The sequence below is a fragment of the Blennius ocellaris genome, assembly GCF_963422515.1.
Source record: "Blennius ocellaris genome assembly, chromosome: 3".
In the NCBI taxonomy this organism is placed as follows: Eukaryota; Metazoa; Chordata; class Actinopteri; order Blenniiformes; family Blenniidae; genus Blennius; species Blennius ocellaris.
This window is the reverse complement of record NC_137652.1, coordinates 11,598,085-11,613,582: the sequence shown is the minus strand read 5'-3', so window position 1 is coordinate 11,613,582 and position 15,498 is coordinate 11,598,085. Positions and strand designations below refer to the sequence as shown.

Genomic DNA, 15,498 nt, shown 5'->3' with positions numbered 1-15,498 from the left:
AGGCTGCAGACTGAAGGAAAAACACTGTGTATGACTCTGTAAGGACTCTCCACAGAGACCGCCCTGCCAAAGTGCAAGCCAGTTTAGATGGCGAGGAAAATAGTAGGATCACGCACGGCAGGCTGAGCTGAACGTCAGATCTGTGAATTACGATGCTCTGCTCTTGGTGATCTCAGCAGTCTCCCCTCTGTGTTGGAGATAATTAATTTACATGTCCCACAGTACCACTGAAAACAAAAGGAACAGCAGGCTTCACGACAGAGTTTGAAAGAAATTCTGTCTGACTTACCTTCAATCTTAAAAATACTTCAATTGCCCTGCTGTGCAGTTTATTCTTGATTTCAGAAACTGTAATTAAAAAAAGTTTGCTTTATCTCCACATGGTTGATTATTTTATAATCTGGAGTTTCCAATGAGATTACTCATTCCTGATCAAGATCTTGATGTCATTTTCATTGAGATCATTGGATACAGGGGGCCGTTTGCTGAAAAGGAAAAAAAATCAAACACGTATGTGGTTGGACTGAATGTAAAACAGCAGCAGCATTAAAAAGACCTTGGGGCGACATTGCTCAGTCGAATTCCATTGAATACACTGCAGAAAGTTTTACCAGTGCAGGGAAACACGAAAAAGGCCCATCTTTTGCTCCAGGACATTGCATGCTGCACTGACTAAATAGCAAATGGAGGCTAAGAAGTCAAGAAAACAAAATCAAAAATTAGCTTGGGGAAACATAACATTTTCTTTTCTTCAGAGAGCCAGTTTGTGTGGTGGTTTATTTGTGTGGCTTTATGAGCACCTTGTTTTATTTAACTATCAAATCACTTCACCATAAAGCTGCACATAAACCTTTGGATTGGAATAATTCTTGTAACATCACGACCCCTTGTTAGGTCATTCTGGGGCATGGCTCATGTCCTCGCTGTTTCTTTACCTTTCACATTTGTTCACTTCCATTTTGGTCTTGCAATTTATGTCGATTAATCTCTTTCTCCTCTGCAGCGCCTCCATCTTTGTTTGTTCAGAGGAGGACAGGAAGTTGTCTTAAGGCTGTAAAATTGGTGTTTGTGTGTCTCTGTCAGCAGATTGAGAGCCACCCACTGGACCCACAGTATCAGAACAAATCAGACTGAGATATGGGGTTGTGCAGCAAGAGTGTGTGTGTGTGTGTGTGTGTGTGTGTGTGTGTGTGTGTGTGTGTGTGTGTGTGTGTGTGTGTGTGTGTGTGTGTGTGTGTGTGTGTGTGTGTGTGTGTGTGTGTGTATTCCTTTTTAAAATGTACTATATCAGTTTGAGCTATAGCTCTGTGGATAATTGGTTTGGTGAAATAGTGCTGAGTGTCTGTGGCTGTGGTGGCCTTCTCTCTCACTCTCTCTTTCCATCGCTTCCTTTCTCTCTCTCTTTCTCACTTGTGTGTGTGTGTGTGTGTGTGTGTGTGTGTGTGTGTGTGTGTGTGTGTGTGTGTGTGTGTGTGTGTGTGTGTGTGTGTGTGTGTGTGTGTGTGTGAACGATTCTGCAGTGTTTTATAGATAAACCAATATCTGCGCTTCCAGCCTTTACTCTCTATTTCACACAGAGAAGTGCTCCACAAGGAATTTGCTATAAAGACCCTCTTTCTCTTCTCTTCTCTTCTCTTCTCTTCTCTTCTCTTCTCTTCTCTTCTCTTCTCTTCTCTTCTCTTCTCTTCTCTTCTCTTCTCTTCTCTTCTCTTCTCTTCTCTTCTCTTCTCTTCTCGTCGTCTTATCATTTAATGAACTAATGAAAAGGCATTTAATTTATCAGCTGTTAAGCACTACTTGCTAACATCCCATTAGTCTTTCATGGTTGTTTATATTGTTCTGGTCTCATCTTTACTGTTTTAATTGCCTAAATGTTTTAAAATGTGTGTGTATTTTAATAAGTCATTACATTTAAAAACTAGTGTAGTGATCAAGGCTAATTGTAAACCTCAATATTAGGTCTTGAAGCCAAAACATTTATTGCAGTTGAATTAATCATGACAGAAACAAATAACATACACACGTATTTTGTGGCTCTTCCAGGCTGTGGTGATATTTTGGGGGGTATTTTTGTGACTGAGTGTGCACAGTGTATCTGAAGCAGGAGGAGATGATTACTGTTATTTTTGCCTGGAACAACCGACAGCTACTCACCAACATGTCATGCTTGGGTGCAGGTTAAAAAAAAAAGCCTGAAAAGTGCTCCTGAAAGATTTCAATAATCACTAATGTAAATAATGCCTTACTGTGCACTTGCATGGAAACATAAGCTCTGCACCTCCTGACTGGACAGCAGTTCAGGACTCGATGCTCAAGCACAGTCGAGACTGTAACTGGTGTGTCTTTTCACTTTACTAAACTTTTTCAAAGGAGACACTTTGGGGCATTTATGGGGCAGCAAATCACAAGAAATAATTGCTCCATTATGATGAGGTGACGGTAAAGATGCACAATACCAAATCACTGGGCGTGGACCAGCTGAACGGAGCAGAGCTGTCACTTGATGCTAATCATTACACCGGTGTTTATTTATCCCGTGATACATCTGAATGCCACTTGTGAAAAGTTTCTGTTACACTCTACAGGAGAATGACTTCACCATCTGTGGATACAGGTGACTTTGCCATATGTTGAATGGCACAGCTTCAGTGAATCCCTAACCTGCTCTGCTGTCTGTGTTTCTTATCAGGACTCTGTATAGCTGCACATTTCAACTCACTGGCTTCCCATACTTACATCATTCACATTTGAATGTCTTTGGTTATTTTAAGCCTACCTTTGTGCCTATTTTGTTTGTACTTGAAATAGATGAATAATCATCACTTACAAAAAAAAAACCCAAAAACAAAACACCTTGTATACAACCAGTCTGTTGTAGTTTTATTTCAATTTCAGATCATTGAATTATTGTGCTGCTTCGAGGGGAATTCTATAGATTTTATGCATCAACGTGCGTTTATAGGTTGCGGAAAGTACCATTATGCATGTGGTTAAATAAGTTTAAAGCCTTTGATGGTATGAGAGGAAAATCTGTGGGGAAATTGTTGTCAACTCAAGTTAAAATTGCACATTTGTGACTATTGCCTCAGATTCTCAGGTACTCAGGTTTTACTTTTTTGTGATCTACAGGCATTTGCCATAACTAGATGTTTCTTTGATGCGTAGTATTTAGTATTCTTACATCATAGTGAGAAAACATTGAGTCTTTGTGTGTATAGTTTCCGTGCTTTCTCTTAGCGACTGCGACTCACTTATTGGCGTGAGCCACATTCCAAACACAAAGGTCGGTAGTTTGATATCCCATGTTGCCCTTTCTATTTGTGGCAGTGTCCTTGGGTAAGACACTGAAATCCATTTGTTTAAACATCTTCCATGGGAGCAGGGTCCACTGGTGTGTGAACAGGTTCCGTAAATGTGTGACTGCTGAAGTGGTAAAAAAAAATGTGTAGTGTAAGTGAAGCCCATTTACCATTTACTCGGATTTCCTTCGCAGTCCAAGTGCTGTACGTCCAGGCTTTTGGTGACTTTCAATTGCCCATAGGTTTGCATGTGGCCATTTGTCTATACGTATGTGTAATGTGTTTTTCTTTGCAATGGTCTGGTAATCCATCAAGACTCCCTTTGACCAAATGCCATCTGGCATCGGCTCATGTCCACTTCGACCCTGTAAAGTGGGTGTAGAGAATTGATCACTGCACTCTGCAAAGTGTAGTTTGAATTAAAAAAAAAAATTGTAAAAACAATATCAGCTCACACTTTTATTGCATGTCTGTGTGTGTTTTTAGGTGCTGCCTCGGCAGACATGTGGCTTGTTTACTCACACCATCTACTATAAGGAATACCCCGGTGGACCCAAAGAACTGGACAAAAGTATCCGTGGGGGAGAACTGTTTCTCACTGTGCTACTCAACCCGGTGAGTCATAGAGAACACATGTACACACATGCAGGCACGCATGCACGCACGCACACACACACACACACGCACACACACACGCACAGAGACAGACAGACAGACAGACGTTTACATGCTGGATTCAGAGTGAGAACCAGGGGAAGATTTTAACACTTTATTTTGATTTTTGTACCATAAAGAGGAACCAACAGGGTTTACCGGTCTCACTCTAAAGGTAACTTCCTCTCTGTCTGGCTCACTCTTTTATTTCTTCTGTGTATGTGTGTGTGTGTGTGTGTGTGTGTGTGTGTGTGTGTGTGTGTGTGTGTGTGTGTGTGTGTGTGTGTGTGTGTGTGTGTGTGTGTGTGTGTGTGTGTGTGTGTGTGTGTGTGTGTGTGTGTGTGTGTGTCTGTCTCTTTTCTTGTCAGGGGCTGCTCCTCACTGTGGAGCTGTGTTCAGCTCCCCACTTTAAATTAGGTCTCACCACAGGGGGGTTGCTGTCACATACGTACACGTGCACGCACACACACATCCTTCCCTTTCCCGTTTACCCCCGCTGCGTGTGTCAGCTCAACTCCATTCTGCTTTGAATTAAGGAACAGAATTAGGTTTTGGTGGCAGTTAAGATGCGCATCCACATGCACATGCTCACAAGGGCATCCGCGCACAAAGTTAACGGTAGGCATGGAAATTCGCTGGAATTGTCCCCAAACAATCTCTGTTTCTCCTACCTGCCTCTCTCTCTGTGTCTCTTGGTCTCTATCTCTGTCTCTGTCTCTGTCTGTCTGTCTCTCTGTCTCTCCTCTCTCTCTCTCTCTCTCTCTCTCTCTCTCTCTCTCTCTCTCTCTCTCTCTCTCTCTCTCTCTCTCTGTCTCTCTCTCTCTGTCTCTCTCTTTCTGTCAGCCTCACACCATGAGTGCACACAAAGATGCTCATAGACCAGCAGTTGGCTGTATTGAAGTGTCAGGTAGGAGAGTGCTGAACCAGAGGAGCTGTCAGAACTCAGCTGAACATCACAGAGTCAAGAGGAGCTCTGTACAACAACCCAATCTGGCTCTTTATTCTTTCTCTGCACCACTGTCTCCTATTCTCTCATTTCTTTCTTCCTTATTTCGTCCCTCATTATCTTTAATTTCTTTCGCTTTGTTAATTTCTCCCGTTTCACTTCCATTCCTCATCGTTTTATTTATTTAGCTGGTCTTTTCTGTCTCAGCAACCATGGCATCTTCTTTCGTTTCTTCTGAGCCATGCTGGGTTTGAGTGTTTTGAAAAGATAATTATTCATGACAATCTCATAGAGGCACTTGTGCACGTTATCTCAATTGACACTCAATAGAACAAAACAGGAATCAGTACATATCCAGTTTTACAGAACTTCTGTAATTGCTCTGAATTAGGGAACCCATTCCTGGAAAAAATATTCTCTTGTGCACACGAAGTGTTTCACATTTCCCCCGGCAGCAACAATGGCTTTTTAATAAGAGACAAAGAACTTGCTGTTTGGCAGGGAGCAAAAACTAGAGGGAGGCTAATTTACCTTTTTCTGTCAAACCGGCAAAGTGATTAGGGAGTCTGGTTGTTATCTATTGTTACAGTAAGTGAGACAAATTGTATGAATGCAGCAAGTCAGTGGGGAAGGTGTACAAAGAGAAACAGCCACTTGTGACTCTAAAAGGCCTACCCACTGCAGTTTTGTCCATGCTCCACTGAATGAATAATAATGAAGTGCCACAAAAATGTGACCTTTAAAAAGAAAAAGGTAAAAAAAAAAAAAAAAGGAGAGGAAAAAATAGCCATATGTTAGCATTGCTAACAATACAATTACACATAAACATGCTTAAGTTATGAGTTAACATTGATTGGAGTAGCTTTTATTAAATGTGAAAGAGGAAAAGAAAATTGTTGGTTTCTTTACAAAATAATACACCAGGGAGTTTGTGATTCAGGGAGCAGGTCTCATAGTTTTAACTGCCTCAACAGTTTTCCTATGACAAAGCAGGGTCGAAGCTTCAGAGGGTGGTGGTGGTGGTGGTGGTGGTGGTGTGTGTGTGTGTGTGTGTGTGTGTGTGTGTGTGTGTGTGTGTGTGTGTGTGTGTGTGTGTGTGTGTGTGTGTGTGTGTGTGTGTGTGTGTGTGTGTGTGTGTGTGTGTGTGTGGTGTGTGTGTGTGTGTGTGTGTGTTGGGGGGTGTTGGCTTGCGCATGTGGCTTGTGCTTACTGAAGTGAGGGTCGGCTTCTCACTGTAATACCTCAGTGTCATAAAGCAGCGTGTTTACTCGCAGACAGGCACAATGTTGCTTTATAGGCTTATGTTACCCTAGACATCAACACTTCGGTAGTAACTTCGGTCTTTGATGAATAAAACATTGAAATGTTGTCTTGCACGAGCAGATGGTTAATTTTTCACGCTCAAAGTAAACTTTTAACATGCTGTTGTCACTTAACGCATGTGCGCAAGGGTATTGATCTGCTCAAGTCATAAAGATTATGAATTTATCAAAAGAGACAGCTAACAGTATTTGTTGAGGCACAAATCAAAATGTCATCACAGGTTGAGGAATGTGTTCGAATATTTTATTAACAACTCCTTATACTAAAACTTAGACAAAGGAAAAACAATCAAGAGAACAATGGAATAACAAAAAGTGTTATACATTAACTTAAAATACTTAATAAGGTTTCAATATTCTACACTAACCCAAGGTAATTATTTGTTAATTTGGTCCAAGTTAAAGCTCATAAGTAAGCACTTACAGTTGAGATGTGTTGTGTGCTCAGGCCAGTATAGTTCACAGCCAGAAAAGTTCTTCTACTCAATGTAATAATTTATCATTTATTCCATCAGATTTGTGCTCAATGTACAAAGGCAGTGTGGGAGCCAGACCTTATGTACTTCACTCCTTATCCGAAAAATATTGTGAAGATAATTTTCACCTCTGTTTGGGGATTTATAATAAACACAGCCAAAACCTGGCCAAGGAAGTAGCACTTGAGAATAGAATCCATTATCATTTATATAATTCATGAAGTTAGAATATTTAAACACTGACAATTCAAAACCTGCTCACAGTGAAAGGTTACTTTAATGTATAAAGGAAGCTCAACACAGTAGCAATGACGTAGTAATCTCCACATAATTCCCTGTAGGCACAGGATTGCAGTGTAGATGAAGTACTAATGGTGATGATAGTAACGATTGTCTTGGTAACGACAACAACAACCTGGCATGCTGTGTTTTAAAGAGCAGCTATTATGATGTAAATTATGCTAATGCTCATTATAATTGTATTAATGTGATGCTGTAGTAGCATTACAAAACAGCAATGGCATATGATAAGATAAAATTAAATTAAATAAACCAAGCTCCACAGTACATGGGGCAACATTAAAGTAAAAGACAATACATTTGAGAAATACATTTCAGAGCATATAGCACCATAGCAATGGCTTATTTTCTAACTATAATATGCACACAGTGGAAGGGGCAGTGTGTTGTCTTCATGTCAACTTTGACATTTAAAAATACACCTGAATATTCCTCAGAAATTTTCCTCCATCAAAACATGCTATCATATTTTCAAATTACCTCATTCTCACCATTATAGTCCGGCACTAAAGTCAGGCAATTACTGTCAGGACCATTTCAATAGGTTATTTAATGTGTGTGTGTGTGTGTGTGTGTGTGTGTGTGTGTGTGTGTGTGTGTGTGTGTGTGTGTGTGTGTGTGTGTGTGTGTGTGTGTGTGTGTGTGTGTGTGTGTGTGTGTGTGTGTCAAGAGAGAGGACCTCACAGTCTTATTGCTTGCAGCACCAGTGATGTCACCTCATCATGAGCTCAACAATCCAAGAGGGACTTTCTGTCGTCTCTTTCCCGCACACACACACACACACACACTTATATAAGGCTTTGAAATTTTCTTCTTGAAAGAAACACGCAGAAGCTAATTACATTTTTCCCTCTATTTCCTCTGTCTTTTGTCCTTTTCTCTCACTTTCTCCCTTTCTTAATCACTGCAATAAGAGATGAAACTCTCCTCTTGTATCACCAAATGGAGAGGCCTATTAAACATAAAGGCAATGTCAACATTAAATGAGAGCTATCTGACTTGAATTACATCCTCTCTCATGCACGCACGCACGCACGCACGCACGCACGCACACACACACACACACACACACACACACACACACACACACACACACACACACACACACACAGAGGGACTGATTATTCTTTTTTGCTGTTTCCATTGGCAGAAGTGGAAGCTTAATTAGTTCATGCACTTTGTGCGTGTAATCAATAGTGTTCTGTAGCTTGCTGCTTTAGCCCCTCGGGGGTTTCCCATTGTTTGATGATCTGCACATTGGTAACATTGCCACTTCCTACTCAATGACTTTAAATCACATTTGGCTGTTGTTGCTACTTCATCAGTGACAACAAGCAAATTACAACACATGCTTGTGTTTCCCCCCCCCCCCCCACCCCCTGCATTTGCACGTGCTTTACATATTTGTAAATGGGTGTGAGATCGTATTTAAGCCAGTTTGGATACTTTTGCATCACTCTGGGCTGCATCAATAACCACTGAGCTCCACTTTCACATACTGTACACAGCACACTCAACAATTGATTGGACTCTGCAAACAGCCAATAGGGCACAAGTCATTCCCCAATAAATGGCCAGCGATGGTGTGAGAGAAAGAGAAAGAGAGAGGGAGAGATGGGAAAGGAGAGTGGGAGGTTGGGGAAAGGGATTGGGAGGGGTGAGAAGGTGGCAGACAGATTGAGATTTAATTTTCAGGTCACGGCATCTTGTGTCACTTGAGAATCCAGACACATCCAGTGAGGAAGTGATGCACATATAGACAGTCTCTCTCACACACACACACACACACACACACACACACACACACACACACACACACACACACACACACACACACACACACACACACACACACACACACACACACACACACATCAGTGAATGTTTGTGCGATTTTAGTGTCTTTCTGTGCATGTAAGTGTGTGTGTCTGTGTGTGCGTATATATTTTGTAAAAAAATTTTTTTAAGTGTGTCTCGCTGCCATAAGCAGAGCTATAGACATATATCAGGGCTGACATTTAGCGCTTAGCTCTGCCACTAAGCTTATTAGCCAAACACCAAATATCAGCACAATCTTCTTCCCTCCTTACCCTCTGTTTTACCCACTTCTCATCCCATCCCTCACTTCTCCCCTTTACTCTTCTCAGGGGCTCTGCAGGCCTCCGATATCTTTGCACTCCTTCCTTTTCCTTGTTGCTTTCTAATTTTTAGCTCATGCATGTTGACTGCTCCTGCATATTTACTTCTTCTTCTGTCATTTGCCCCCCTATTTTCACTCAGTCCCTCTACTGATTGTGGCTGAAAGCTTTGGCAACTCATCAACACGGAAAGTGCAGCAAACCCACACACACACACACACACACACACACACACACACACACACACACACACACACACACACACACACACACACACACACACACACATGCCTGCACGCACACAAAATAAGCTACAATCCAGACTGAGAAATTAGAAAGTGCAAGTAACGCAGTCGGAATGTCAAAATCAGAAGGGTTGGCAGATGTTGACTGGAGCAGGCAGAATAAATTGAATCCAAATCATTTGCTGTATTGACGTTCAGCTTTCAATTATCCACTGCTCAGACCGAGACAGTGAGATGGCCTATGAGAGGGAAAATGGAAAAGAGTAAGAGGTGGGAAAAGGGCGACGACAAGGGAGGACAGAATAAGGGGGTAGGTTTCTTTAGAAGCAATAACAATTCAATCATGGAGAATTGTATGTGGAGTTAAGTGGCCTGTGATGGAAAACAGACTGCGAGAGCTCCACACAGAAGGACATCAACAGCAGGGAGATGGACAGGCAGCTGAGGGCAGCAAGATGACAGAAACATATAAATGTATTGGCACTTCTGAAGCAACATACAAGAGTTAAAACACAGTGTCAAACAGTGCTACAGAAACATCTTTGTCAATCTCACAATGAGTGTGGGAATACATGAAAATATATGAGTAAGTGAAACAGAACTGGGAAGTTCTGAGAAGAACTGGAGAACAACGTGTTAGCCAAGTCTTTGAAAAGTTGTCCGAAAGGACCTGTTTTTACAGCAAAGTCATGACTATGCCTTTTTTGACTATTGATTTTTCTTTTTGTCTTTTTATGTTATGTAACTTGGTATGACTTGATAATTAAAACAGTTCATGGTATTTTTAGAATGCTATACCAATCTTACTGTGAGAGGCTGAAACGTGCACAAAACCCACATTTTTGATACTAGTGGTATAACGTGTTTTATTCTATGCATGTTATTCTATGAGTGTGCCTACTTTGTGACTTTCTCAATTGAATTCAACAAAGGTCTTTTTCAATTACATATCAACAGCTTGCATTAAAATTCATCAGTCCAAAGGAAACACCTTCAGTAAAATGCTGCTACCCCACAAACATCAAGAGGAACCACAAATATTCACACATCATTCCTAGTGGTTCTGAAAGGTTTTTTTTTTAATCATTTTTGCAGAGTTTAGGTTTAATATGAGCAGTTCCTATGTAGTCTTTGTCACCCATCACATGAAAAAAAAAAGTTTCTCAGTCACTATATAAGAATCCTCTAAAGCAGGGGTCTGCAACCTTTGTGACCAAAATGGCCATTTTTGTAACCTTCCACCAAATCACATTTACCTGGAGCTACAATACATATTTAACCTTTAAAATAGGATGAACACAGCTTCTAAAGTTTCATATACAGCTTTAGATCGTATGTTGCATTTTTTCCAATTCTGACATTTTCACTGTTTTAGCCTTTGAGGGCTTTTTAAAGCTATTATAAGCTTCTTTTTTTCTTTTCGAGATTCTGGTCATTTTGGATTGTTTTTTTTCTCGATTTCTTATAGTTTTATCTCTTTTCCATCATTTTACTTGGGCCATTTTTGAAAGTCCTTTTCAGCCAAGAGATAAGAGTCTTTTTGAAAATGGTTATGGTGTGTAAATGAAATAAAAATAAGATTAAAAAAATGTTGGAGGTATAATTTACGCTTCAGGGAGCCACTTCAAAGGGGCTAAAGAGCCACATGTGGTATTTCAAACATGTCAAGCACTTTGTGCTACACACAATGTATGAAAAGTGTTCTGTAAATAAAGTTTGATTTGATTTGATGTGGCTCCAGAGGTTGTGCATCTCTGAACTAAACTACGTACAAAAAGTAAGGAAATGTGTGTGTTGAATCCCATTTCCTCAAGAAATCTTTATAATAATCCTAATGCCACTCGAAACATGTATATTTTTTCATTTGTAATAATAATTATTTTTAAATGGTGAGAAATCTAACAAAAACATGTATTTGTGGAACAAGTATGTGGGTTGTGCCTTCAAACAATTAGCCAAATCTTAATCCACCAAGCATTTACTGATGCTATAGAAGATAAGCCATATACTTATATTGATTGTCATTGTCGACAGCAGTTTATTTAGTGATGTGATATCTTTTATTTTTGCTGCAAAACAGCCCTGACCCAGTGAGCCATGATTCTGTCAGTACTCCATTTTGAAGCTGGTGCCTCTATGGGACAACTGGCATCAATGAGCCTCAGCCAAACGTGACCCTTTTGTTGGTTTACCGCTTTTTCTTCCTCATACCACTTCTGATAGACTCTGACCACCGTAGGTGTTACAGTACCAATTCTCCCTGTTTCTAACGAATCAAATTAGAGGACAGAATCCACTTTCTGTCTTTCAAATTCTGCCCTCTAACTGGTACGATGGTGAAAAGATAATCACCTCGCTCCTCTGTGTATTTTAGTGCTATATGCAACCTCACCAGGATGAGCCCCATTGCCTCCCCTGAACAAAGTTAGCATGAAGACCGTTGAAAAGATTTCAGCATTCACGATTGTTTTCTTCATGTAAATGTTAATTGTTGACACCACTTACAACCCGTCTTGTGTTTGTTTTTTTTTCATCAACACCTTTTAGCATTTGTTTTGCCTTGATTGTTGGATGGATTGTTGAAGAGAAACTGGAAAATATGAACCAAAAGCTAGTAAAAAAAAACAGCCTAAAAAATCCTAATTTCAAGAATGCAATCATGTTAGAAGGGATTTGAACATGTCGTAAATTCAAATACATGGCTGGTGTCCTGTTAATCTACCAAGACATGGCATTTGTGTTAGTGTGCCTGTGAGCTCATGTGCACATGAATATTGAAGAACATCCCTCCATGTTGGACTGACATGCTTCATCAGAGCATCTGGGTCAGTATTAGATCAGAGAGAAGCAAAAAAATAAAAAGCACACATCCACAAAGTGACTTTCTTTGCCGAACAGAGTGAAAGCAAGGGTTTTAAATGGATGAGAGAAGAAGGAGGAAATGAAGCTGCACAGGAGCAATGAGAGGAAAAGACAAGGGACTAAGATTAAAAGAGGGGGAGTGGGGGGCTGGGTTTATTTCTCTCATTTTTGCACTTCTCTCCCAGTCCAGTGCAAAATATAATTTGAGTCCAACTCTGGTGATAAATTATTAGTGCACTATTCTATATTAAAGGCACATGGGGGGATTCAGAGTAATCCAATATTCAGGAAATGAGATGTGACACTACATGACGAGAAAAAAGGTTTATATGGTTGAGTTAATTGATTTCTTAGCTACAGCGAGTCCTTTCTCCGAAAAGGTTTAGAGTTTGTGTTTTGGGAAATTAGCATTCTCTCGAGTGGCTTTTTTGGGGGTTTTGTTTTTCAATTCAGACTCACCTGCCAAGGTTACTCTCTCTGTATTTTCCTTTGTTTCCCTCCTCCCTGTACTGTTCCTCCAGCTCTCCAATTACCAACACAAATCATCTTCTCGTCTCGCCCTTTGTTTAATTTGGCAGCCAGTGTTTAAGCTCAGTAATGAACGTTTCCATGTTCAGTAACACTTGTTTTCTCTTTTTCTTACTCTGCACACCTGCACATGTACCACACACACAAACGCATAATACGACCATTCCCCCAGACTCAGACATCAGAGGCTATTGAGTTGGTTGAAAGGAACATAAATCACTTTTTGATCACCTTGCCTCCTTTCAAGGAAGCACAAAACAACACAAAATGGAAGTCTTTCAAATGATTCTTATTTACTCAGGTCACATTTGCCTACTTTAACTGTATATCACTTCATATCCTTTTCATTTTAAGATATTCACATTGTGCCAACTCCCCAACTGCTGCAAGGTGCTTGAGGCAGAAATATTCCCTCTCAATCCCAAATGTGACTCGATGTATCAAGTGAAATGTGGTCTGATTTAATTTTACACTTTACCGAGAGTCGCGCTCCAAGTTCTCTCGTCGTGCGATAAAGACGAGGACGGGGTTATTGGAGTTGTGGCATTGTAATTCATTGGAGAGGAGGAGCAAGCAAACAGTTTTCGCTGGCATGTGTTCTTGTTGTTCCTGGCTGAGTGCTTGGCAATGTCTCGACGTTGGTTCCACGTTGTTGCCCTGACATCAGCTAGATTGAAACCTTAGCAGGCAAGCTTGTGTGGTGCTCTGCTGGTTTGCTTAGAGTGAGCACAAGATAAGAAGGCACTGGCAGATGCACATAAACTCATAAATGCATAAACATTTACGTTGACATGTGCACCCGTGCCTTTTTCTTTTTCGTTTTATTCTTCTGTGGCATTCCTCATGAAAAAAAACCCACACACACACACACACAAAAGTGACCTCACACACATCTGTTCTCTGAGTCTCTCTCCCACAGTGACTCGAACACATAAACACCCACGCACTCCTTGCATCAGTATTCGGAGTAGATCAGTATTCTGAACAGCTTTCCAGGTCAGCCGGACGCTGATCCATCAAACCCCGACACTGTGTCGCTCTGTATCTACAGCAACCTTCGCCGTTAAGGAGGAGCACCGACAATCCTCTGTCACCAGGAAATTCACAGTGCATGCTTGAATGAGTCTTTGTATGTTCGCTGATGTACTTGTATTACTCATAGTTTGCTGACATAAACCTATTTACGAAGTCACATTGCAGGGTGCGGCTCACCGTTTGGGGATGGGGAGCATAAATGATTGAATTTTAGGGGATAAGGACCCTTTTCTAAATTGGGTTAAGCTCAGGTTTTGTCAGAGAAAATATTTTGAGGCATCCAGAAAATCAGTGTGTGTAACTGTAATGTTATCTGAAGTGACAGGAACTGGCTGTGTGTGTGTGTGTGTGTGTGTGTGTGTGTGTGTGTGTGTGTGTGTGTGTGTGTGTGTGTGTGTGTGTGTGTGTGTGTGTGTGTGTGTGTGTTCGCATTCAGTGGGAGACCCCCACATACTGACAGACAAGCAGTCATGCACATCCAGACACACATGCTCACATTCAACAAATAATTCATATCTTAATGGCTGATGTTACCATCTCATCCTGACACGTTCCTGAGCTCCCTGCAATCACAAAGGAGGCATCTGTGTGTGTGTGTGTGTGTGTGTATGTGCGTCCGTGCGTGCACGCACACATGTCTACATGTGCACGCGCATGTGTCTGTGTGTGCATTTGTCTGTAGCAGTTATCTTAGCTTGTCTCTTTGATCAGCCTATAAAAGCACTGATGCGTGGACAGATAGCCCAGGCCAACACACTATCGCTCCTTTGCTCCCTCTTCGTGTCTCCTTCCTCCTCACACACATTAACCGTCATGAACACACTCCTGACACACTCTGAAACACTCTCCCATGTGTAGCTGCATCTCTCCCAACACCCAATAGCTATGAGGAGTATTGTGCTGCGTTTTCAGCGTTATCTATCAGGAGTAGTGAACACATCGGGTTTCACTTTATCTGTGTGCCTCTTTGTACTTGAAAGTGTGTGGTGCTGAAAGTTAAAGCGCAATCTTATATAACAAAAGTGAGTGTGGCACTTTGCGAAGCGATAACAAATATTGATACTCACCGGACAGCCGCTCTGTTAGTGAGTTTAAAACCATCTCACATTGAGAAATAATCTGTTTGCTTTCCATTGAAGGGACATCACTAAACATGGGAACTTGCGAAATGGGATTTTGACTTTATCTTAACTTTGCAAAATACAATAAATATGTATTTCCTTCTCATCATTTACTTCCATCCTTTCTCTTTGTCTCTGCTATTCCTCTCCAGATCAGTATATTCATGACCCACCTGTCTAACTATGGCAATGATCGACTGGGTCTTTACACATTCGTCCACCTGGCCTCCTTCCTGCGCTCATGGACAAACCTGAATCTCCACACGCTCCCGCCGCTCCAGCTCGCACACAAGTACTTTCAGCTCTTCCCCGAACAAAGGAACCCACTCTGGCAGGTGTGTGTACCATGTTTTACCCACATGTTTGGGCATGTGTTCAGACAGTTTTGTTTCTGTCTGAGAATGTAACATAATTCATTTTATGTGGGTCAAAGGAAAGTCACAGAAATATTTTGCAGGGTCAAACATGGGCATGATGCATTTTATTTTGTCCTGTTATATATTAAGACAACTGACTTATTTAATTGTTTTTAGTTTTTGGTTTAAATGTGTTTTTTTTTTAGGATGTTAATT

General features: G+C 41.0%; 1 protein-coding gene across 1 annotated transcript in view; it reads left to right on the top strand.

The window, feature by feature from the left end:
- Nucleotides 1–15,498, top strand: part of ndst3 (N-deacetylase/N-sulfotransferase (heparan glucosaminyl) 3) — a gene marked incomplete at its 5' end in the record, with an annotated part of 44,446 nt that overhangs the window by 18,336 nt on the left and 10,612 nt on the right. The window contains 2 exons of the mRNA XM_080520732.1: nt 3,786–3,914; nt 15,079–15,261. Coding sequence (XP_080376858.1) covers nt 3,786–3,914; nt 15,079–15,261 — 312 coding nt within the window. The remainder of the gene's footprint in view (nt 1–3,785; nt 3,915–15,078; nt 15,262–15,498) is intronic.